This window comes from Pundamilia nyererei, unplaced genomic scaffold (genome assembly GCF_000239375.1).
Source record: "Pundamilia nyererei isolate P.nyererei 1_Seehausen unplaced genomic scaffold, PunNye1.0 scaffold00159, whole genome shotgun sequence".
Lineage (NCBI taxonomy): Eukaryota > Metazoa > Chordata > Actinopteri > Cichliformes > Cichlidae > Pundamilia > Pundamilia nyererei.
Window position 1 is genome coordinate 559,825 of NW_005187560.1, and position 26,421 is coordinate 586,245.

General features: G+C 39.8%; 1 protein-coding gene across 1 annotated transcript; it reads left to right on the top strand.

Moving 5' to 3' along the window:
• Positions 1 to 1,921: 1,921 nt before the first annotated feature.
• nrsn1l (neurensin 1-like) lies at positions 1,922 to 12,245 on the top strand. The gene is made up of 4 exons (XM_005745465.1): positions 1,922 to 2,011; positions 5,393 to 5,468; positions 6,367 to 6,519; positions 9,227 to 12,245. Exons 2-4 carry the CDS (start codon positions 5,409 to 5,411, stop codon positions 9,638 to 9,640), a joined length of 627 nt encoding a protein of 208 aa, XP_005745522.1. The 5' UTR covers positions 1,922 to 2,011; positions 5,393 to 5,408; the 3' UTR covers positions 9,641 to 12,245.
• The last annotated feature ends 14,176 nt before the right edge of the window (positions 12,246 to 26,421 follow it).

Consider the following 26,421-nt stretch of genomic DNA (forward strand, 5'->3'; position numbering starts at 1 on the left):
TTAAGTTTCACTTCCGTGTCTGAGTTCTGCATTTTGGGTCCACCACTCCTGCTTGCCTGCCACACAGCGATTCATGACACACACAGCTTTGTCTCAACTCCAAAGAGCCACAGAAGTAAAAGCTAATAACAACTGAAACAATCTTTGAAAAAAATGACTTACAAAGCATGGCAAACAACTCAAATATGTAGAGCAAAAAGTTCTGAAACGGCTTCACTTCAGCTTCGATTGGAGCCGTGCTGGGGGCGGAGTCTGTGAATTTACTCTGTTGGTGTCATAGCCCCTGTAGGAGTTCAGAGTTAAGAGGTCAAGAGTTAATGTTTCCATTGTAACACCTCCAGATTTGACTGAGAAACACTCATTTTTAACACTCGATTTTAACTACTATCATTTTACACCTCAGAGTTACATTAAAAGAATGTGACTCTACTTAGAGTAAAATTAACTCTACTTTTGCAAGGAGACTACTAACACCAAAAAACTTTACACTTTTGAATTTGCTGTGTACGTTTACAGGAAACACAACAAATTTACTTACAACCATACATGTACTATCTATATTATTCTGTAGATTATGTACAAATACGTACACATGTGACATACAGGTAAAGTGCTTGCAATGTACCCATCTCAACAATGTACACATGTAACGTGCATGTAATATACATGTAATCCCTGTAACATTTACCATGTAATCCCTATAACATACACATATAATGTATATGTAATGCACACATGAGGTACAGATCATTTAAACAATGTACCCATAAAATGTAGATGTACCCTACACATGTCTAAACTTGTAAATGTAACATACATATAATGGATATGTATAAAGTGTGTAATGTGTAAGGTACACATAATATTGTCATTGATTTTGAGATCAGCTGATCACAGTGTACACCTTTAAAGCATCATCAGCCAGCGATTCTTCCTGTATTGACCAATCTGAAACCAATATTCATATAAAATGTCCTCTCAGTTCTTCTCTACCTCCTGACCACACTATGCTCATTGCTCATGCTCGCTGACTCATGCTCATTCATGTTCATTTCAAAAGTGCTGAATGGAGTTTAGGTGAATCAAATTCTTCTACACCAAAAAGACAGCTTTTTTCTTTTCTTTTCTTTAACATATTATGTCACAATTGAATTGCTATGTTGAAACGGATAAACACAGAATGCCGTGTGGAAAACATTTCTTTACTCAAAGGCAGTTTGGAGAGGACAGAGGTTCAAGATGAGGTCAGTCAAGAAAAGTTTGAAGCAATCCTAAAGCACCTGCGGCAAAAAGCCCTTCAGACTAAACAAACGTCAAAAGGATAACATCTAGACAGGTGCAAAATGAGCCGGGGGGGGGGATTCAGACAGCTCATCCCAGCTGAACTGATAACAGTCCTTAACTTCCACTATGAGAATGGGAAGAATTATATAGGGGTCTTAATCTGGCTTTCTCTCTTCAGGCAGGTAGTGAATCTGTGGCACCCAGACAAGTTCAGAGAGGATCATGTTTAATCTTTCGCTGTATATGTAGGCATACTGTGTTTTCTTTTTCAAACAAGGAGTTCCTTTTCATACTAAAAAAATTATAAAGGGATAAAATATTTATTTCAGTAAATTTTACTAATTTTTGGATTAAATTCCGCATGATTTCATGACTTATTTATTTATTTATGTGAAGAAATTTAAAGGTCAGCAGTCACTCATACTTTAAAGATGAAATCGTGTTATCTGGTTAAAACATGTGATTCATTGTGAGGACAGATGTTTCCATATTTTCATAAGACAAAACAGCGGAGTAAATACTCAACATCTTTCCCAAATATGAGAGATCGTAGATTAGCACATGTCGTATTTAATTAAGTTTCCACGTTTTTGTCTCCCCCCCCCCATCCTCACGCATGCTCAGTGTCTATCTTCGGCTGATTCACATCAGCAGCAGCGTTGGAGATCCAGCGGTCCGACAGCACATGGATCCCCAGTGAGAACCTAGAGCTCTCCGGCCAGGAGGGGTAAGACTGCGTCCTTCATTGCTTGTAAAGTCGGTTACAGCAAAAGAAGGAGGCTGTGAGGAAAGAGAAAGATCACCGTAGCTGAAGTGCGATGGAGAAAAAGTGTGAAATGGACTGAGAGGCTCCATGGCCGCGATGACTCACTGGTGTTCAGTGCCGGCGGTTAGTTTGCGTCTGTGAGTTGAAATGACCGTTTAGAAGAAAATGTCGGCAGTGAGATTGAGGGCGACCTTTTTTCTTTTCCCGTTTCAATGTGAGCATTCAATGAATTTGAAATCATATTTCCTGCATCGGTGTACTCCAGTAAATAGCCTGTTGCATTCTTTTTAGCATTATAAGAAACGGTCAGATAAAAAGTGTGTGTTTTTTTGTTTTTTTTTTACTTGTCTGGAAAGCTGAGACAAGCTTACTAGCACCATGGACAGCTCCTTGTTTTAACGACCCTTTTGATTATGTAGGCCATACTATTAAAAACAACAACAACAACAACAACAACAACCGTAGTAAGAACAGTAAGCAAGGTCAATAGTGTTCAATTCTGATTTTAACAATAAGTGTTTAGTTGGGTTAAACCAGGCTGCTGGTTTACTGGTGGTTACAAGGGTATTTAAAAGTAGAATGGGAGGCAGAGCCTTCAGCTTTCAGGCCCCTCTTTAGTGGAACCAGCTCCCAGTTTGGTTTTGGACAGACACCCTCTCTACTTTTAAGATGAAGCTTAAATGTCTTTTCTGATAAAGCTTATAGTTAGGGCTGGATCAGGTGATCCTGAAATCTGCCTTAGTTATGCTGCAGTAGGCCTGGGCTGCCGGGGGCTTCCCATGATGCATTGAGTATTTCTTCTTCACCTTTTTTCACTTTTCTCTCACTGTCATTGCTATTCTCTGGCTCCCTTCCACTGTCTTCCACCCCTCACCTCCAACTGTTCACAGCAGATGGCCGCCCCTCCCTGAGCCTCAGGTTTCCTCCTGTTAAAAGGGAGGTTTTTTTTCTTCCCACTGCCCCCAAGCACATGCTCATAGGTGTTTAAGTGATTGTTTGGTGTTTTCTTTCTACTATTGTATTTATATATTTTATATAAATAAAGCTGAATTGAATTGAATCTTAGAACTTATAATGAAGAATATCAGTGGACTTCCACGTACGTAGAGGACTGCTTTGTCAGTTTTTGTTAAAAAGTTTTCATTGAGCCTTAGGTCTCAGTCAGACAGCACTAGAGACCAGTCAGTGAATCCCTGACAACTGCTCTGGGGAAAAATGTCTATTTCCCAACACGTTGCTGAAGGTTTAGTCACAAATAGGGTGATGAACCAAAAACCTCCTTGTGAGTGCTTTTATCACATTGCTGCACTTGCCTGTAGTGTTTATGGAAAATGGCCACTTGTCTCCAAACACTCGCTGATTAACCACCAAGTGGTACTGAAACTTGAAAAATGCAACAAAAACCGGAGAGCCTTCAAAGTAAAAGTTGGGCCTTAGAACTGAAACTACTATGTTTTAAAAGCCCTGCACATACCATTAACCACCACAACGAGACAATCCTTTAACTCTGCTTTCAGTGTCTAGTTTTAGTTTAGCCCTTTAGCTTTATTCATTGAGGACCATCTCGGGGATGCCCTCTTCTCCACCTCTGGCTTTATTATAGGCAATTTCAGCACAGTGGGATTAATCAGAAGTGTCTCCCGTAGCTCTGACCTTACTAGTGCTTCAAAGTGTTCCTATTTAAAATTACTAGAGTATCAGTGTTTTAAAATTTAATTAACCAAAACGAACAAACAGTAAACTTTGAGTTATTGTGTTATGAGTGGCTTTTTTTTTATCTTAAAGCATAGCTGAATTATTGAGCAGTGGTGAATGAACTACTGAGCTCCCTTACATAAATAAAAACACCATTAGCACTGTGAAACTACAGCACTACAAGTAAAAGTCCTGCAATCAAAATTTTGCTAATGTAAAATTAAACTTCCCAGTATTCCAAATGTAGATAACATTTTTTAAATATAAGCGCTCCAATTTTATACACTTGTTTATCATTAGATTTTTAATACTGCATCAAGTCAGACATGGTATTTTATAGCATTATAATTAATATTGCAACACGAAAAAGTGGGATAATAATAAATAACCAGTAACTATAGTTGTTGTGTGAGTATAGTATGAGATAAAGTATGCCCTTGTATACAGCCCCACAATGTTTCTGTTTCAATGTTTCTATGCATACACCATGTATATAGTTTACTCACATATATGTATAGATATATATTGCTTTTTTCCCATTTCTATATTGTTTCCTTTACTTTTGCACCTTTGTGGTCCACCTACTCAGTTTCGCTGTGCAAGAAACTGCACAATGACAATAAAAGCTCAAAAGTCTAAAGATGCTGCCACAAATGTGAAGGTTAGTAAATGTAATTGGTTTGTAATCACTGCTCTGCAGACACATTTAAAAGTAAAGGTGGAAATAAAAATATGTATTTGTTATTTTCTGAATTTGTGTTTTAGGGGGCTCATACATCTAACTATCTCAACTTTACAATCAATTAAGGGTAATGTTCCAGTGAAAGATAAAACAGGGTATCAAACCATAGAAATAGACCCTTGGCTGGCAAAGTCTTCCCTTATTGAATTGTTTATTTGAAAGAAAATGTAGGCAAATGCTTTGCAAAACCCTTTTTCTCAGTGCTTTACATAGGAGAAGATAAAAACATGCTGCGCATCATGTTCAGCTCCAGCATGCTTTCTTTGTGTCTTAGTTTTATTTTTATCATATCAACTTACAGCTATAAAGACACCAAACAGAGATGTGGTATATTGGATCATTTTTATTAGTAACTCATTCTTTTCAGCTTAAGCAGCAAAGGAAGGTAATAATGTAACGTTACCTGAACAGGAAGTTCTTTCCATCATTTTGTCATTGCAAATTTAGTCATCAGGATTGATACTGCAGTCGGATTAGACCACTGCTGTGCTACAGACTGAGTTCTGGCGTTTGTGCACAGCTCAGGGAAACAGTTTGAAGAATGAAATAAATCAACCCAACAGCCTTAGGAGAATAACAACAGAGGGACATGAATACAGTGTACACGCACTTGCATATGTGTGACTCATCCGTGGGTGGTGATAGAGTCACCTCAGGGCCGCGGTGGCCGTCAATCGTTCACATGCGGCAACAATAACTGGGGCAACCTGAAGACACGGGTAAAGGATTTATGACGAGTCTCTGCAGGGAGGGAAGGTTTTTATTGCAGGGAATCCATATTCAGCAGATAAACAATGTCTGTGTTCACAGCCAGGCAACTGATATGTACACAAATCAGTCTGTTCAGAAGTACGGCTGGCTGTGTATCACCATTCTTATCGTATGAATTTCTATCTTTATTGTAGGTGTACAAGGAGAGAGATGGCTCTGTGCTCCGAGGCCTGTGCTTCTGGCTCAGGAGGAGAATCCTCCGGCAGTGAGGTGAGCTGCGCTAACACCGGTGATCATTCTGATCTGATTACAGCTGAAGTAGTGATTTTGGAGTTAGGCAGATGACAGGAAGCTCTCATAAAGAAAATGTTTGCGTGAAAGTCAGTGTAACAATAACAAAGTTGCAGCAAAAATAGTCTGAACATACCTGCTAATTACTTTGGCACTGTGACTGATGGATTGATAACTATATCTTGGAAACTAAGATAAATTAAAATATATACCAAACAAGTTGGCTCTACTCTGAGCCCATCACAGATGGCTGTACTTCTCACCTTATCTCAAAGGGAGAGACCAGCCACACTTCGAAGGAAGCTCATTTCTGTCACTTGTTTCCGCAATCTCATTCTTTCGGTCACTACCCACAGCTGGTGACCATAGGTGAGGGTAGGGTCGCAGATCGACCGGTAAATAACCTTAGAGATAAAGTGAGGAGTGGCCCTCTCTTTACCACGACGGACCAGTACAGCGTCCACATCACTGTAGCTGCAGCACCGATCCGTCTGTCAATCTCCCGCTTCCTTCTCCCGTCACTTGTGAACAAGACCCCAAGATACTTAAACTCTTCCACTTGGGACAAGAGCTCGTCCCTGACCCGGAGTGGGCACTCCACCCTTTTCCGACTGAGGACCATGGCCTCAGATTTGGAGGTGCTGATTCTCATTCCCACCGCTTCACACTCGGCCGCGAACCGTTCCAGTGCAAGCTGGAGGCCATCACCTGATGAAGCCAACAGAACCACATCATCTGTGAAAAGCAGAGATCAGATGCTGAGACCAACTAAGCGAAAGCCTTCCGCCACTTGGCTATGCCTAAAAATTACGATGATTCATGTGTTTATTTCAAATGTGATTTTTTTTCTCTCGTTTTGGTCACAACTTCCTTCCAGGCAGGTTCAAGCTGTCTTCGTTTTGGGGTTCGTTCCTATCTGCACCACTTCTATGAAGAGTGCTCCTCCTCCATGTGGGAGAGAGACCCGGAGGATCGGGGGTTCGTCCAGAGCCAGAGGTCAGCCCTGTGGTGGAACTCAGCAATCTGGAAGGTAAAGCTACTGTTCTCTGTACATACCATGACATGGTTTTCAAATGTTTCCTGTGGCACAATAAAGTGCTACATTTCCTCTTTTACTGTGTTTCTGGTACTAAAATTTTAATTCCAAAAATAATATTGATAATATTAACTTGACCTCGGATCATTATATGACTCACAGCTGCATCAAATAATGCAATAATAGGGGATGAATTCTTTTATGAGGCTTACGGTGTAAAAAAAAATTAGATGTGGTCCTTTCACAGCTAAATCCATGAAAAGTTAAAATCAATATACATTTTTACTTCATTGGCTTTTCAGTCGAATTGACTTTTGAGTTCTTCCACATAAAACTGGACAGCCCTCGTCTTCACACATTGATGCCCTTGTCACTGTCAGCCCCGTGGTAGCCTGAGGAGTGAATGTGTCACCTCTGTGACACATGGTGCCTCTTACTGGCAGTTTGCAGCTGCCAGCAGTGAGCTTCACTGGTGTAATAACTCTGCAAAGTGTCTATATTGTTTATATTTATATATTTAGGTATAATTACAGAAATTAAACCATCATTACATATTTTCACAACTGTGGCCAAATGCTATGTACATGGGCACTTTATTTCTGCAATACTAGTTAGTTTCTCGTATAAACTCCAGTCCTCGATGGCTGGTGTCCTGATACTTTTCCATGTGTCCCTGCTGCAACACATCTAAATATATTTACTAGGTCATTAGCACGACTCTATAGAACTTGACTGCATGCTGAGGTGGTAATTCAGCTATTTGATTCATGTTACAGCAGCTCGTGAGTGAATGAACATGGTGCAATAAAAGTATTTTTAGAAGTACATTTTTCCAAACTCTTACATTTACGTACATTTATTTAAATTTACTTAAGTAGGGTTAGGAGTTACCAGGGACACATTTAAAAGTTTCAGGACACCGGCCCTCAAGGACTGGAGTTTGACACCCCTGCTTTATATCCTTCAATAACATTTCTGCTGGGCTAAGGTCATTGGTTTGACGCCTTCCTTTAAAAGCAAATGATTTATATATCATTTATTTTTTTTATTCAGGTATCAGATAAATGTCTGGACATTTTTAATTACAACATGCTAGTATACTTCATAAAACTGATTGTTCCATTGATAACAAGCTGTCAGACTTAGCATAATGAGCCCAAATCATGACACTACCTCCACCATAGATGGTTTCATAGATGATACAAGGTTGTCATGTTGTAATCGTGTGTTTTCTAAATTCTTGAGCCTTCCTATTTAATCCTGGAGGTTCTATTTTGGTCTGACGTGTCCCATAAAATATTTTTTCCAACAGCCTTCTGGCTTCTCCAGTTGATCTGTAGTATTATTGTTGAATGTGATTCTGATGTTGGACTGATAAAAATGATTAGCTAGTGTTTAAAAAGGCCTTTTGCTGTTTAGCTGTTACCCTGGGCTCCTTTGTGACTTTCAGTTGATCTTGATCTTGCTGGTTCGTATACATACAGGGAAAAACCCAACAATCTTATGACCCCCTTTGGCAACAGTGGGAAGGAAAAACTCCCTTTTAACAGGAAGAAACCTCCGGCAGAACCAGGCTCAGGGAGGTGTGGGGCCATCTGATTGCTCGGTTGAGTCCAAAGTCTCCATCTATTAAAATCGATTAAAATTTGGCATACGTCCACAAGGGTCTTCAAGGTCAACGTAATAATTTCAAAAACTAACAAAAAATTTGATGCTTACAAATTTGGTGTGTTTTGTCAAAATATAGAAAGTACTGTATTATTGTTTCAAATATCATATTTGACCTCTGACCTTTCCTTCAAGGTCAGTAGGTCGATCTGAAGGTCAAAAAGATAATAATGATATTTACTATTTAAAATTATGTCTCTTACTGCCATTGTTTGTATGGCCGACATATAGACTTATAGGGGGTGATATATGAGGATTCCTAGTATCATGACACATTGGACCTCCGATGTCACTTTTTTCTTTCATATTCACCCCAAAATGTGTTACATCTTTAAAGAAAGTATTGTCAAGAGAACGAGAATGAGCTGGCTATGTACTTAGAAATCAACTGTAGAATCATTATCTGATAAGCCGAAGTCATGTCCATTTATTTATCTATTATTTTTCTTCATTACCTACTCCTACATAATGTTTGTGTAATTAAAGCATTCATCCATCATGCTGTCCTTTTCTAATTTTTAGTGCACTGCAAACATGTTAAAGCACAAAGGAAAGAAAGCACAATACTATTCCCTTAAAAGTAAATGTTGCCCAGAGAGTAAGCTGCCTTGGCAGAGGTTTGTGCTCTCAGGGTTGTATAATTTTGCATCATTTTCCCAAATACACGAATGGCCAAATATTATACTTTTTTAATCATTGTTTTTCTTCTACTTTGAGGTGAAATTCTGCTGATGTTTCAGGTTGAAAATGCAGAAACTTCTCTCTGCGACTTTACTCATATAATGTGGTGCATACAGTGCATTTTTAAGCTTCATGATGAACAGCAGTCATGTGCTGGTATTTGTAAAGCAGCGGGATTCCAGGTCAGCACGTGTGGCAATTGGGATTTTTCTGCATTACAAACAACAAAATGACCTTTCTTAACAAGTAGTGAAGAGCACCGAGCAAACAGGGCCACCTATACAAAAATTAAATAGCCATATCTGCAAAAATGACCACCTCAGCTTCCTTTCTTTACCCTGTCTACCCTTAGGTGTCCTTGGCCCTGGGTGTCCTCATCTTGACTGCAGGTATTGCCACACTGTCGGTCGGCTACTCCACTCCTCCCAAAATCGAGTCGTTCGGAGAGGGAGATCTGTTCTTCGTGGACACGCAGGCCATCAGCTTTAACAAGGGGCTGCATCTCAGCGCCGCAGCCGGGATTGGGCTCTCCTGCCTCGGTTCTGCCCTGGCTGCAATGGGGGTTGTTGTTTGGATCCTCCCCAAGGCCAACTTGAAAGAGAGGCTGTCCCACAGACCAGGGGGAGTGGAAGGGAGAAGAGAGTGTGGGTCAAAGTGGAGGGGCTTTAAGGATGTTAGGGATGTGGTCACTAAGCCACCTGGTTCAGAGGAGGGGAAGGTGCCCTTTACTTTGTCGAAGGTGGAAAATGTGCAGCCCGCTTCTTAAAAAAGATCACGACTGAGCTATAAGGCTTTTGTTCTAGTCCTGGGGCCTTTTTTTTTTTTTGCATGGTCTTAACTTCTTGTCTTACCTCTGTCAAAGGAAATGTGTTATTTCAACATGCAGATTGTTCAGATGGAGGCTGTTTTGTCACCTCAGTATTACAGTTAGACCCCTGCAGTTTGATTGGATTAGACTGGATTGGATTGACTAGCCTCTCTGTAGTTCTAGGGATGTGATTTTGTTTACAAGCACCAGTCAAGAAAACCCACATATATTATGATTTAGTGAAAAAAACACATAAATACATTAGAGGATGTTAAAAAACTAAAAAAACAACAACTCAGATTTACATTACACATATAAAACCTACATTTGTTTTTTTAAAGATACATAGCAATGATCTGAAATGGCAAGAAGAGCCAAATCCTCTCCCCTCCCCCGCTGCAAGGAGCGAAGCCTTGCATGAAGCATGAAGAGAGTTTTGAGGGTCTGGACAGACTGGCCTTTTCCCTCCGAGTGGCTCTAATCTTACAAATATGTCATTCAACTCGGTGCCAACAGTGTTTTGGGAACATTTAACACTCTGTTCCAACCATCTTTTGTTATCTGCACCCAGGCTGCCAAACCAACAAATCATTGTTTATTTAGAGCTGATGAATAAAACATTTTCAATCAGCTTCATGATTGGGCTTTTTGCACATGAAATCATTCAGTGTCATTTTGTCGTTCAGAGTTATGCCCAGGTACCTGCAATGGCTCACTATCTAGGTGTAGCTGTGGATTCAATGAAAGTGGGTGCAGAGACAGAAAGATTTCAGAGAAAGCTCCTCTTTTGTTTCTGATTGAATATATGTCATCGCACAAGCTGACAAAATTATCTGAAGCTGGACCACGGTTCACTTCATGGTTTGAAAGAGGCTGATAATCACCAACGATACCAACGCTGGTGTTGTTGCTGGATCGATACTAGAACGATAGGACCGATAATGTGTTTGTGTTGCACAGCACTGCTATGAACCTCAGTCCAAACGTTAATAGTCATTGCAAAAATAACAAAGTGAACAAAACACACTCATGTGGTGAGCCTGTTGAACCGTAGACATGATAAAAGATACCGTGACTTCATCAAGCCTCCAGATTAGCACTTTTGGCATCTTGGTGTTTTCAAACTGGATGCGCCCACTGATTGATAGCTCTGACCACGAAACTGTACGCTTACAAGCCATTAGCCAATACTTCATAACATTTTCTGAAACTTAAAATGACCATAATTTACTAAATGAACTTGCTCTTTTCAATATGCCTAAAAAAACAAGTGATTGAACCAGTAAGCTCACAGCTATCACCTCCTTGTAGTGAAAAGACTGCAGGTTCAAGGCCCATCCAGCACTGACTATGTCCATCTTTCGGGTTGTCATCAGGGCTTCAGACAAGGTGTTATCTGACCTCATTTTCAGTAACCCAACATATAGTACATTTGCAGTATTTCAGAAAGCCTGTGTGTTTAATATGAGACTGGATGCTGTCAAAAAATGAAAAGAAGTCATAAGCATGAACATAAGTGTGTCTTCTTGACCACCGACCAGATCCAGAAATGTGGTGTGGCATCTACTGCCTCCATCTTTACTTCTCTTTGTTTAATATGTTGAAAAGCTTTCAGAGAAGATAAGCTGTAGAGGTATTTTTAGGCCCCAAGACTTGAACCATAAGGCACGTAGTTATCGTAAACACCTCGTAGTGCAGCATAGAGACATAGCTGTTGACCGGGTAGACTGTGTTTGTCCACTAGCATTAAGAAAATACACTCAGTTCTTAGAAATGTATGTTTTTATTCCTCCTATTTCATGTTGTTTTTGCCTTGTGTTTTGTATTTTTTTAAATAGCGGTACTGGCTTTCAAAGTACTTAGTGATGATGGTGATGATGTTGTGTGAACCGCACGTGAATCCTGGCTCTCCGCTCATAAAGAGAATCATTAACAATTATGTACCTGCAGCTACACACATCTACAGATACGCTCAGCCTGCTGTGTTGAACACAGTCACACGCACTCTCACCCACACACCCACACGCATAGACGCGCAGTAATTTGTGCTCCATTGACAGTATCACCTCCCTTCTCCACACTGTAATCTGGCTGCGTAATTGCCTGCAATCTGTGTCTCCAGGCAACAGTTGGGCTTCAAGTGCTCTATTTTGAACTCCGAACAAAGACCCTTTTCTGATTGGTCCCTCACGTCCCCTCTCGCTATTTTTACTCCAATCAGATTTTGTGTTTACAGGCGGACACAGTAGCAGCGAGTGAGTGGTGAAGGGCTGAGGTGAGAGGAATTTGCACTGGCACCTTAGAAGCCCCCTGTCTGATTAGGTCCTCAAATTTCAGAAAAATAGACTACAACCTAGATGTCCGATGTCCTGATATAATGCGAGTAATTTCACTGAGTGTTACTATTGCTGTTTCATTGTTTTGTTGTGTTACTGGTTATGGTGAAGATAATGGAGTAAAATGGGGTTTTGTGTCACTGGTGCAAAGAAAATCACCAAAATAAACTTGTGATCTGCAATTTTTAAAGTGTTTGGATCCATTTAATAAATCTGTGCCACAACGACACGTATGCAAAGCTGTCTTTAAACTGGAATAATTCATATTTTCTTGTCTCTCTGTTATGTCCGACTGTATTACAGCAGTTAAACCATTTATGCTTAAACCCAATATTCACTTGTTGTATGTGTATGCTTGGAAGCAGGCATAGAGATATGACCTAAGTGGTTTCTATGGAGCTTGTAACAATAGAGGAAATGTGTCCACTGTGTCTCATGTTTACAAGAAGGAGAGTCTTGGAGAGGTGGGGCAGAAGCAATCCACAGGATGTACAATCATGATCTGAACAAGAGATTTTGATTCTGTGTGACATACTTGTTTAACCTTACATACGTCAATCAAACCAGTAAGCGTCAAGAATTAGACTGCTGTATGCTGTATGCGGATGTCTTCTGAAGAAGAATCCCACTGGTTTGATGTTCTTTGGCTTGCTCAGGATGTCTTTCCAGTTTTTTCTTCACATTGATTTCGGAAGGAAAGCTCCCTGAATCAGAACAATGATTTATTTCCTGTTCAGCTCCTTTTTGTTTGTTATGAACTTAAGCTGCTCGGCAGTCGGTGGTCTTGCGCTGACTGCACGTCTCTATTGATGTTCTAATTTTATTATTTCAATGTGGGTGAAAGTGCCTTTTCTTTGGAATGCTCTTTCATAATTGCCACAGACTGTGAAGGGCAAATTAGCGAGACAGTGCATGCTGCTAGGCAACAAATACAACCAAGAGTGCACTCGTGCGTGTTTTTTTAAGCCCCGGTGTAATAAATCATAAAGAAAGGAAAATAAAAACAGTTAGATTAGGTTTGTGAAACCAAAGTCAAGTCTAATAATTAGTCTGGATTCCTATTTTTTAAACTCATAAAATTATGGATCTTTTCTACACACTTTTACTAAGGAGAAGTTTTTTTCTTTTCTTTTTTTAATGGGTATTAAATGTTGGAACAGCTTATTGTTACTTTTAACCTATTTTAACTAATTATTTTATTAATTTTTAACAAAGCAAGTATTCTGGTTTTATCCTCTTTTAGGAAATTGTTTTAGTTCTCCAAGTGATAGACCAAGCCGAGCTCCAACAAAGAGCTGAACATTGCACTGAGAAGCAGCAGCCTGCTTCTCTTTAACACGTCTAACAGCACACTGTCTGTCTGCAACAAACAGATACAGCATAACTTTGTTCACTTTGTCACTTGCCCCTTTGGTTCTGTCAGTAGTGCTGTGCAATACTGCAAATTGTGGTATTAATCCAATAACAAATAAATACAAGGTCACTGTTGCCAATACCAATATTGATACTGGTGCTTTGAAATTGTAAAGGCAAATTATGTAGAGGAGACCAGTGTGTGATGATTTATGAGATGAGTCATCACACATTTTAATGGCCACTAAATCACTTTGATTTTACTTTCCACAATTATTAGTTAGCACAGTAATACACAAATGCTAAAATGCCTAAAAAATAATGAGAAAAAAAGAGTTTTTCATGTATTTAGAAAGTGGATTTTTTAGAGACCTGGAATGTAAGTGTGCATGTCTCTGAAGCACTTTGGGTCGACTTCGTTGCTTAAATGTTTAAGTGTGCTTTGGGCAATAAACAAAATAGACGTGACAGTCAACACTAAAAGGTTCAGACATTTTTCATAGTCCATGTTTGAGGTCTGTTTGAACTTACAGGATAGAAACAATGTATCATATCACATTAGTATTCATCTAATACCAATACCGGTATTGATACTATTAATATTGATACTCCCACCTCTTGTTAAGCTGATGAATTGGTGATTGTTAGCCACTTCCAAACCATGAGGTGGACATGATGTTTGACATTACAATTATTTAGAATAAACCCCACTAACCTGCTCCTGCAAAGGGTCCATTGCAGTTTTGTCTGATATACACTGCATTGTGTTGCAGCTTTTTAAAATGCATTTTATTTTATTTATTGATTTTTATTGAGGATGCTCAGTACACTGCCTAGGATGGCTTCCTCGCCTATTCTCCATTTCCATATGACGAAATATACTGTTTAAAGAAAACTATATATAAAGACAGATGTAGCATCTGGCTCCAAAAAGTGATATTGGCATGTTTTGTATGGCCAGCAGGCAATGACTCCTCTGGATGCCAAAAAAGAAAAGATGGGAAAAAACAACCCGAGGGCTCAGTTGATCTGTGACTTCAGTAAATGCTTCTATAATTTATGCATCGATAGTTCTACAAAGCAGGTTATACTTAGCCTAGCTTTTGTAAGTCACTACCTTTTGAGCAGGCAGTACTTCCCAGTTTATCATGTATCTAAAATACTACAATGACTACAAGTTGTTAAGTCCAAGATTTCAAGATCTACAGAGAGTCTCATAGTCTAGGTCTGCCAATTACAACCACCTGCCTTTTGACAAGCATCTGCTGTTGTAGTATGCTTGTCTGCCAAACCACTGGTACTTCCATATAAGTCTGAAACCGTTATGTCCATGCACAAAGGAAAATGTTGGAAAAGTAAAATGTGGATGGTGACAAAGTTAACATAATGCAAATGCATAACTTTTATATCCAGGGTGTCCAAACATTTTTCCAAGAGTAACATATTCATTCATGGAAAATCCCCCAGGGGCCAACAGTCCTTCTTGCCTTTTTTTTTTGAAACATAAACATTATGGTGCTGCCACCATGAGATGAAAAGAGAAATTACACTTTTTTAACAGGAGATAAATAATACATTTTAAGGTAGTGTATAGGGGCCATATAAAATCTGACCTAGGGCCACGATCAGCCCCTGGGCCGGACTTTGAACATTCCTGTTCTATATGGTCTGGGCTGCTGGGTGGAATCTGGTGGTTTATAGAGTCACCTAACAAGCAACAGATCCCAGTTCAGTCCAGAGAGGAGACACAAATGCCTCAGGATTTGCTTCATGAAGGGCATCCAGTGTAAAAATCTGTCAGTATCAAACACAGATCGACCTCCTTTGCTGACCCCTTTGTGAGTGCAGCCGAAATGAACGTTTTGTCTCACTAGCTTTAGGTACATGAAGGTGTTCAATGTAAAAGCCTTTGTTATTAATGTGATTACATATAAATCTGTAATTTTAGCTTTTTAATAATAATAATGGATTGGATTTATATAGCGCTTTTCAAGGCACCCAAAGCGCTTTACAATACCACTATTCATTTACTCTCACACACTGGTGGAGGCAGCTACAGTTGTAGCCACAGCTGCCCTGGTTCAGACTGACAGAAGCGAGGCTGCCATATCGCGCCATCGGCCCCTCTGGCCATCACCAGTAGGCAAGTAGGGTAAAGTGTCTTGCCCAAGGACACAACGACCAGGACAGAGAGCCCAGGGAAACCTTCCGGTTACAGATGCGATTCCCAACCCCCTGAGCCACGGTCGGACGGTTTTTATTTTGGCAAGTACCAAAAGTTTACATTTCAAAAATGTTGGCATTAATTTGTGGAGTGTTTTCCTGAACAACATGAAACCGAGCTTACAGAGCTCAGAGCTTATTTTCTGAAATAATCGAAACGCCTTTGAGAAAAACCCACCAGTGTTTGGTTGGGGGAACCAGGGCTATGCTAACAAACTGTAGCACTTTATGCACTTCCTACTTTGACTGGTTTTGCTAGGTTCTGCTTCCAGATCTACTGTAAATACTCACACCAGAATAATCAGAGAAAGCTTACCTGCTAATAAAATTCCTACTATATTTACAACATTCAGTGTAACATATTATAATGCTAAAATGTATTAACTCATTCACTGCCATTGACGTCTATAGCCGTCAATTGCAGTGAATGAGTCAATGGGTTTAACTCATTCACTGCCAATGGCTGGCAGTGAATGAGTTAATTAGTATTAAATATGGTTTATAGTTGAGGGGGATGGTATTGCAAAAAGAAAAGACATAAAAGGCCTTCATGCCCAGATACTTCCTCCAGCTCTTCTGGGGCAATGCAAATGTGTTCCCAAGGCAACAGAGAGACCTAACTTCCAGTGTGTCCAGGGTCTGCCCCGGGGTCTCATCCCAATTGAACCTGGCTCGAGGTGCTAAGGAGGCACACTAGTCAGAGGCCCAAACCAACATAGCTGGTTCCTTTTGATGTTGGCGAGTAGCGGCTCTACTCTAAGCCCCTCCCAGACAGTAAAGCTCTTCACTCTGTGCAAGACACCCTACAGAGGAAGTTCATTTCTGCTACGTGATCCAGTAACATGTGGTGAGTTTTACAGAAAGGCAAGCAGAGCCTATTCTATATGTAAAGAACACGTAACTACATCTACTTCTTGATTTTTTTAACAATATAACAGTGTGTGACATGGCTAACTGTCGATATCTACAGGGGTGATTCAAAGTAATAATGAAAAATGAAGTTGGAGTGTTGGCAAAACAACTTGTAAAACATATCTGATTTATTTAATAGACGTCTTATTGGCGCCTGTCTCCTCTCCGTCGTCATCTGCTAATGTTCTAAAGGCGCGATTAAAAACGTTTTCACACTCTGTCTTCTCTACATCACATATGTTGGCCAAGGCTGTTAGCAAGAAGCTGAAGCTCGTCGACTTGCTAATGCTAGCTGTGTTTCCATACTAAGCTCAGATCATAACTCTCAGAGCAGTGAAAACAGGGCCGCTCTCCTATCAGCTTACTGTCAAACAGCCGTGGTTTATCCACAATGCGCATGCGCAAACCAGAAACAAGCTGCTGGCCTCTCAGTTTGCACAGTTCAAGTGATTGTTAACGGGAGGCTGATAGAAGCTTTGTTACAACAAAGAAATAATCAAACAAAGAAAACTTTTCTTGCTTTTTGTGATAAGTTTATATGTTGATAATGATGGTACCCTAGGATCACCAACCATAAAGTAAGTATATAGCAGGGGTCGGCAACCCTGGGCAAGCGTGCCACAGTTGGCACACGAAGGGTTAACTGATGGCATGACCATAGCTGGGCTGGCCATCGGGCATACCGGGCAGTAACATTAGCAAGTGGTGGAGGCCAGCAGGTGGATGAGGGAAAGGTGAAGCAAGAGGAGAGACCCGAGGCGGCCGTCGGTGTTGTGCCAAAAAGTGATCGTTTGCCAAAAACTGATTTCCGGTATTTGCCAAAAACTGATTGCTCGTATTTAAACTGCTATAAGTAACTTGTTGGGCTATAATATGTGAAACATATGTCAAATGCATCCCTCATGGATCACTTAAAGTTATCTTGAGCCACAAACAGCATTCGTGTAACAAGATAGAAGCCGCAATCAGTTTTTGGCAGTGACCTTTATATAACCTTTATTTATGCAGTTAAAAAAAATCTCATTAACATTAAAAATGTCTTTTGTAAGAGTAAGTTGGCCAAGAGGACAGCAGAAATGGCAGCAAATATTACAATAGTTCTGTAAAAATATTTTAAGTGGGGATAAAGGACCGGATTGGTTATAATGTAAATACAATAAAACAGAGTTCAATTCAATTTAATTACATTTTATTTATATAGCGCCAAATCACAACAAAAGTCACCTCAAGGCGCTTCATAGATACAGAGAAAAACCCAACAATCATATGACCCCCTATGAGCAAGCACTTTGGCGACAGTGGGAAGGGAAAACTCCCAACTAACAGGAAGAAACCTTCAGCAGAACCAGGCTCAGGGAGGGGCGGGGCCATCTGCTGCGACCGGTTGGGGTGAGAGAAGGAAGACAGGATAAAAGACATGCTGTGGAAGAGAGACAGAGGTTAATAACAGATATTATAACAGAGTTATAAAGATACTTGAGACACAGATAATTTTTTTTAATTGTATATATAACCCCTTTGTAAACCCTGTTCACCAAAGTCTATTTACCAACATACATAAAGATATTACACATAAAAAATACACAGAAACATTGGAAATCACTTTTGGCACAACACCTGTCCGAGCATCAGGTGAACTGAACTTCAGGTAAGAAGTTACGACCTGCAGTCTATCTGGGTCAGATATGAACCAAGTTTAGGTGGAGTTTATTTTCGTTGTGCTGACTTTTTACAGTCAGTTACAATAACTCGTACTGTGTACTAGCTAGCATGACAGAGTTTCTATACAGCTGGGTGGTGCTATGATGTTACTGATAGTGAACTTTATTTTATTCATAAGGTTAGTTAGTAGAGTTGCCAACTGTCCTGTAAAAAGACAGAATCGTCCTGCATTCAGAGAAAATATTACGCGTTTCGTATTGAGCTGAAAAGGAACACAGTTTGTCCCGGACTTCAGCTAGAATGAAAAAAGACGCAAAGCTGGAGCTGCACAGCTGCCTCTTCTTCTCTCATTCTCTCCCCTCTCTCTCCTGTTTCTACTTCAATCATGAAACTGATCAATGATCAGCTGATCGTCTCTGTTGTTTGTTTATCGCCCACTTTGCGCCAGAAAGAGGAAACCAGCCAATGTCGCACTAAACAACAGCAGCATGTTTAAGCTTGATCAGCTGTTGTTAAATTTATTTAATATTAATTTCTAGTATCAGCTGATGTTTGCTGGAGCCACAGCTGTAAAGCTGCTGGTCATGATATTGGTTTGGTTATCTGGTGAGAGGGAAACATGAAGATGAAACCAGGAGATGTCCTTACTGAACCATCAGAGCTGAACTGGTGATGGAGAAACAGGTTTACCTTTTAGGTGACATGGATGAGTTGAAGGGAAGTTATGAACTGTTTCTGAGAGACAAATAATCCCAGGATCCTTTTCTAAGTAGCTGACAGCTGGTAACTGTGCAGGGGCGGGTCTAGCAAAGTGTTGCCAGGGGCCAGGTAGGGCATTAACAGGGAGAGGGGGGCACAAAGAAATACTTTCTTATTCTTCTTTTCTTTTTTTATTAAATAATTATCTGAAGCTTACAACCAAAGTTTTTATTTAAATTAAAAAATATTAAAAAAAATAAATGGTCGCGCCACCAGTGCACATCGCAAATCAGCTCGCATAGACACATTAGTTGTGCCTCTTCTTAATGACGGTATCTTAGCTAAAAACCCCAACTACCAGATTCAACTTTTAATTGGCTAAAAATAACTTAGCCTACTGGTGAGAGGGACGCTGTTGGCTTTCCACATTCCGACACTTCAAAAGCTTCAGGAGCTGTCTGCTCAGCACAGCATCACGGAAATACATGGATACATCCGTAGACTTGAGACACAATGCGTTTTTGGGACTTTCAGGTGTTTGGACCAATGTTTTATTTTCTGATCAAACCAGAAATCTTTAATGAGCAGCTCGATTTGTCTCGCATTAACTGAGTTAATGCCAGTTAATGCAACATCGAAGCAGCTGGAATCCACAGCTGTGTGTGTTCATGGAGCTGCATTTTCACCTGCTGGACGTCACTATCTGACAAGTTTAACTGTCTTCAGAACATTGCAGAGGCCTTATTGACAGTATTTGGCTCTGCATATCTGTGTGAGCAGATTTTCTCTCGCATGAGTGTCCTCAGGTAGCCGTCTGAATGGTGGACACTCGGAGACCTGTGTCTCTGAGTGGGAGACCAGAGATCACATTAACATGTGTGACTCTGTATTAACAAACATGCCATATTGGCCCAGTTTATTTTTCTTATCATTGTTGTGAGGAGACCATAAATAGCATTTGCATTTTCTGTTGTTCAGTTCATTTGCTGTTATGGATAAAAACTCTTTTTTTTGTTTCAAAATAACTGATAACTATTCGCTGATAGCTGCCAACATCTGCGAACAAATATAATTCTATAAAGTGGCTCTATATAGTGTGTAACTGTTAATATGGAGCATTATTAAATTTATGGCACACTGACCTCTGAGGAAATTTCGGGTGGCACTCGTCATCAGAAAGGTTGCCTACCCCTGGTATATAGTAAATTTTATCAATTGATTAGTAGAAAGAGTTAGGGAACATACATAAATATATTTATGTCCTATGATCATTACAGTAGGATATTGAAATGAGATTAAAATTTGGTGAAAAAGGCCAAGATTTTCGTGAAATACGCTGGATGTCAAAGTAACATTTTGAGTCACTTATGTCGTCAATGCTTTGCTTAGACATGAAGAACTCAAAATCAAGCTGAACTAGAAGAGGATCGCATCTTTAGTTAAATGCACATTGCAAAAAGTGTTTATATAATCTTATTATAAGATGCTGCATTGAGGTAGCTGTGAGTATGTGCAGGAGTGTGTTTGTGATAGTGAGAGAGAGAGTTGTGTTTATGCCCGTATGAGTACATCGTGTTACTTTGGTGAGATGAATCACAGCTGTGAGTGTGACTCATCTCGTCTCCCAAGTCACACAGCAACATGAAAGACACCTAATGTTCTCTGACCGAGACAGTACACACACAGTGCACATTCATTGTTGGTCACAAGTTGTTCTCATCATTGTGTTTGTTTTGATCACATTTGGCTTTTAGTTTAGTTATTGTCTGATGTATGGTTTATTTTTTATTATTTTTTTGCATTTTATTGTCGGACTGACACACTCATCATCCGACAATCTGCTCTTGATAAAATATAATATAATATTTTGTTTTGTTTTTTTGTTTTGTTTTGTTTTGGTGGCTCTGTTATAATGGTTACACTGACCACTGCACTACATGCACTACAATACCTCTTGTATTATAAGTTATAACCATAAATGAACTTTTTTTCTTTAAAAAAAATAATAAAAGCAACTACAGGAATGCATATTGTGTGTTATGTTTGAAGAATATCTCCCTTTCTTCCTTTCTTCCTGTGGCAAAATCATTAACACATCATGCCTGCATGTAACATCCGTGCCATCACAGGGACTATTTTCTCCCCCAGTTGTCAACATGCTCCTTACACCTTGAGCTCATGTTTGAGTGGCTGATTTGAGCATGCTAGGTTTATTAGCAAGTGCATGTATGTGCATAATGGGATAGAAAAGTGTGAGCTGCGCCAGCATTTCCTGTGAAGATGGTAGGCTGATACGCTCCACTGGCGGCGGAGCTCGGAGTGTGAGTCACACTGTTGTTACAGAGAGAACCATACAACCGAGGACTGGGTTGCAGGCCCATCCATCCCAGCGCTCGTGTGTGTGCGCTGTATCTCTACTTGTGAGTCTACAGATTTGATATGATAGTGTAGCATCTCATCTGCTATGGAGTACAAAGCTGGAATTTCTTTTGAATAGGGTGTTGGCAGAGCTTGGATCAAAGCAGCTTGCTTGGCATGAGAAGTAAATTTAATAAATTCTAATTTTATATTTCATCATAATTCTCCACAAGTAATAGTAAAAAGAAATTCAGCATAAAAACAAGTAAAGTAACCATTATACAGAATAGTTCTTTTCAAAATCATAAATATTGTATTACCAGATCACAATTATCGGTTCATTAATGTGTCTCATCACTTAGATGATGCAGATGGAGATCGTTTTTGTTACATGCTGCTCGGCAGCACATCTGTAATAACACTGCATATTTTACTAATAGATTTATATTTTAAACCCAGAAAATCAGAAAGCTGTTTCTTTTACACAAATCATTTTAGATATATTTTTAAATGGGTCTAAAACATGTTCAGTGTCTTACACAGAAATAAACACCAGGCTAGTTGCTCTGCAGGCCACTTACAAGCACAGAATAATGCTATTACTCTACATGTGGCATAATAGCACGTGGATGCTATTATGATAGCATCCACGTGCTACAGTAACATATAATATTACCATGCTGATATTTTCAGGTATGGACATTTTAGCACCTTGAATTAGTGTGTTAGAATTCGCCCAGCTTTGCTAATTGTTCCGTTGATTATAGAATAAAACACGCTGAATTTTAAATGTGCTAAACAAAAACTTAAGAAATCCCTAAAGTTGTAACAGTTTGTCCTGGGGCGATGATGAGTGTGTGCATCATGTTGGGTCGGTGTCCTTTTAGAAATTAGTGAGGCACAAAAGTAAACATGGAGCTAGATTTGAAAGGTTTTCTTTAAAGGTTCAGTCAATCATATTTTGAGGATGTTTAAGAGAAAAAAGACTTAATTAGACACAGAATAGTGTGTAATTATTTCTTACAATAAACTGATGGATTCTCATGAAATTCCTATTAATGTATTAAAAATCTACACGAGTAGTGGAATATGTGGCTAGAGACCAGCCACATGTATAGCACACTAAAGGCAGAGGAGAAGAGAAGTGGTAGGCATTTCGTGCTTGCACCTCCAGACTCAAGACATGAAGCATGATACCTGTTTAATCATTAGAGAAGGGGTTCCCTGCACCAAAGAAATGAAAACGCAAAGGAAAGAGACAGCGCCACCAGCATCTTAATAAAATGTAATCCTCTACCTCCTTACCTCAAAAGCCTGATCTGCTAAACTGAAGTCGGGGTTTTAATACAAAAAACATGCATAAACATGCTCATTGTTCCTGATATTGTCACAATTGGACATCAGACTTCATCAGGAAGCCAGTGGGGATTTGGCAAATGGCACTAGAGGCCAACTTCAATCCTATAGCACAAATCACCATCAAGTGTGGGATCTACCAAGGAGATGCTGTGTCCCAACTGCTGTTCTGGATCAGTCTGAACCCACTCAGTGAGATCATTGACAAGACTGTCTATGGAATGGAGCAGGTGAGCGGCTCCAGCAGATCCCAGAACAAATAACTCTGAGAACTCTGTCCAGAAGAGCACAGTCCAAGTCGTAGAGGACACAGGGTTGAAAGACTGCCCTCGGGGGTGAGAGACCATCAGTGCAGTGAATATAGAAAAGCATGGCCTTGCCTCACCATTACCTATACAGCACTGACCTTACAGACAGACTCCAGAAAGATGTGACCAATGTGAAAAACATAGAGCTAAGGGTGGGGAATGGCATTCATGTGAATTTCAGCGGAGGGGGAAAAGACAGCAATGCAGCAGCAGATAGAGTCTCACTTCCACTTTCATTTGTCATTACATGCCCCAGGCTGAAATTAACATTTGCTTCTAAAAGTACCAAACATGCACAGGGCTCCATTACAAATGAAGCAACAGCAGGCAATCACATTGCCAATGAACCCATCAAAATTTTCGAAATGGTTACGGTTGACCACGCTCGTGTCTCACCCATCAGGACATAAAGAGATGTTATTTCCCTTCGCAACCACAACTCAATCTAAGCATTTGCAGTGGCCACATTCTTATCTGAGCAGCGCAATATACAGCCCATCATCACCATGAAATATTCAGCTGCAGCCCACTGTGTGCTGTATTCCTGCAGGAAGCTGACAGATTGCCCAGTATTATGAAGAAAGTCATGTCAGTCAAATGTTTCTCTTCACTTCATTTCTCTATTTTAGTGAAAGGAAAGTTTTGCTTTCTGGCAATATAGTACAGTGTGTACCAGTTTAGACAGAACTAGCCCTCACATGCACTCTCTGTACTTTCGAGATGTCCTCTTCCACCCCCAATCACTCAACCTCAGCTCAGAGGCTCTGAAGATGCAAAGAGGTCTGCCGGGCAGTCCAACAACCCGTTTCATCAGCCAAAAGTCTTCATTACCAGAGGCCGACCTGCGAAAGAAAATCCACAGAGAATATGAGGCAAAGGAAAGAAAACAAAGATGAGTAGAGGTATAGTCTCCAATTAGACACTTAATTTACAAGATTCTGAGTGGAAATTGCAACAATTAAATCACAGAATACTGAATCAGCTCAGAGCAAATGAACCAAAAAGCCAATGCTTAATAAGAAGCCTGATAAATTCAATGAAAACAACCAAATTTAGAGAACATTAATGATCATTTGTCACATTGAGAGGTCTTAGGCTAACCCACTGTGGTTATTTCTGAAAGTGACGTTGCTATGGTGCTGAGGTAATTAAGTTTCCTTATTAGAAACGCTTCAGGTAGTATTGAAAAGAAAAGAGAATGAGACCTTCTTATATTTATAAAGTTAACTGATGAATCTGAATAATTGAAGCTCAGTCAATCATTTTCTGAAACACTTCAGTGTTTTCTCTTCAGAAAAACTAAAGAATGTTTTTCTGAACAATTTCAGCTGATCACATGTGCTATTAAAAAAAAGAAGTATTTTTAGGGTAAGCACAATTTGTATGGTTAAAGACCTAATTGTTCATTATTGCAATAATGCCAAAAACACATGAGCTTCTTATATTTTAATTACTCTCATGTTTGGCTAATGTTGCTTTATTATTAAAGATTGCTTGCAGTCTTACATCACAGCCCTCTGAACACTTTGAAACAACTTTGAGTGCTGGCAGGAGGTCAACAGGAGCTTCTACTGGAAGAGAACTAAACTTTGAACTACAAAGTTATATCAAGACTAGTTTTCAGTTGAAGCAGCGGGGATGTGAAATTCCAAACCAGTCAACCAGGAATTCTTTGCTGCTGAGTTTAGACACTTTGAAAGAGTTTGAAAACATGGCTTGAGGCTACTATTGTAACTGTTGTGCAAGTAGGCGCTAACTCAAACTTCAGTTCACACTTAGGTTTATAGTTCACACTTTAATTCTGAACAAAGTTTGCAGTCCTCAGAATGACTACACTAGAACATCCTGACCACCTGCACACAGAGCCTTTAAGCCCTGTATGGTGGAAGGTGGGGCCTCCATGGATCCATCTTTTTTGTTCAGCACATCCTACAGATGCTCGATTGGGTTAAAAGATAGAGGGAAAAAATGAAAATAGCAAACAAATCAGTGCATTTCATTTTTTGGATCAGGATTAGTTGCCCCCTGCTGAAAGGATGTAGGCTTAATGGTCTTTAATTTGACATGAAGTCATGTTCCACTTCGATCAATACTCTGCTGGTCGAAGCCTGCCCTCAGCTCCGGCCTTGAGCAGTACTAGTATTCTATTCAGATCAGTTCAGTTTTATTTATACAGCACCAAATCACAGCAACGGGTCCTTTAAGGTGCTTTATATTGTATTAATAAATACAGAGAAAACCCAACAATCATATGACCCCCTATGAGCAAGCACTTTGGCAACAGTGGGAAGAAAAAACTTCCTTTTAAGAGGAAGAAACCTCCAACAGAACCAGGCTGGAGGACTCTAGTACACAAGTAGTACAGAAAACGACTCTGAGGACCATGTAAGGGTTAAGAGTTTGCTGTGTTTGTTCACAGATTTTCTGTAGAGCTTAAGGTTTCACGCCTGGTAATAAGAATCCCCGAAACAGACAATTTATGCAAAAGTAACAGTTTACACAGACACGAGGTGTTTACTACTTTCATTTTAACAGAACTCATAAGACCGCAGAGGCACAGGAACAGAAACAAATGCGTACAAATCCAAAGCTTGTGGTCTTAAAAACACCCAAACGTCACATGAAATCTTATATTTATAATGTTGTAATATTAATACACCTGCACGCCCACTTTGATTGGAGCAACTACTCACTGCTTCCCTGGTGGCTGCTGCAAGTCCTTCATGCAAAAGCAGGAAATAACTGAGTGAAGAACGAGGACTGCAGAGCAGACAAGCTGAGGGGAGCAAAAAAAAATAAATTTAAAGCACTTCATCACAGGATAACTTCAGGAATACATTAAACATTATATATTGGTGATATATAACTCTGTTAGGTGATTTTGGGCTGGATCTTAATTTCAGTTTTAATAACTTGCGAGAAAGAAAGAAAAAAAAGTCTCTTTCTTGCCCAACGATTTCATTTACCGTGTTGATCCATCTTGGTTAAGTATTTATGAGGGGAGGGTGATAATAAGGTGGCTAAATTCAAAGCTGCAGGTGTGCAAAGGCGGATCTTAATAAAGAGGTAAGTAGCATGTTGAATTATTATACTAGCTTAAGAATAATGTGCTGTGAAATAAGTGGGAATGTGTGGTGCACGCTGTCATAACAGCGCATCTCAATGAGAATTAAATCTGAGTTTAAATGTAAATGTGTATGTTTAAAGGAGGGGGCAGCATATAAGATTACCCGACTTAGTGAGGCAACTGTCATAGCTGATAAGAGTGATGAATGGCAAATAAGGATTTTTGTGTTTAGAAGGTATCGTGGTTGGACAGTGTTTCCTTAAAGATTATCTCTTTTTTCCCTTCCCTACAATGTCAATTTAAAGTCAATTGACAGGAGAGTCCAAACACGTCGCTCGAGCTAATCAAAAGTTTGCATTGTGAAAAAATGACACCCCCCCCCCACCCACACACACATACACACACGCGCACACTTTGTCTGAAACCCATCAGGAGATTTGGCACAATCCAACACCTCACACAATT

What these genes read in the sequence shown, in the direction of transcription:
- nrsn1l (XM_005745465.1), top strand. Translation starts at nt 5,409, where the DNA reads ATGGCTCTGTGCTCCGAGGCCTGTGCTTCTGGCTCAGGAGGAGAATCC. An exon ending in GAGAATCCTCCGGCAGTGAG is followed by an intron (nt 5,469 to 6,366) that starts GTGAGCTGCGCT and finishes ACTTCCTTCCAG; the next exon opens with GCAGGTTCAAGCTGTCTTCG. An exon ending in GGAACTCAGCAATCTGGAAG is followed by an intron (nt 6,520 to 9,226) that starts GTAAAGCTACTG and finishes GTCTACCCTTAG; the next exon opens with GTGTCCTTGGCCCTGGGTGT.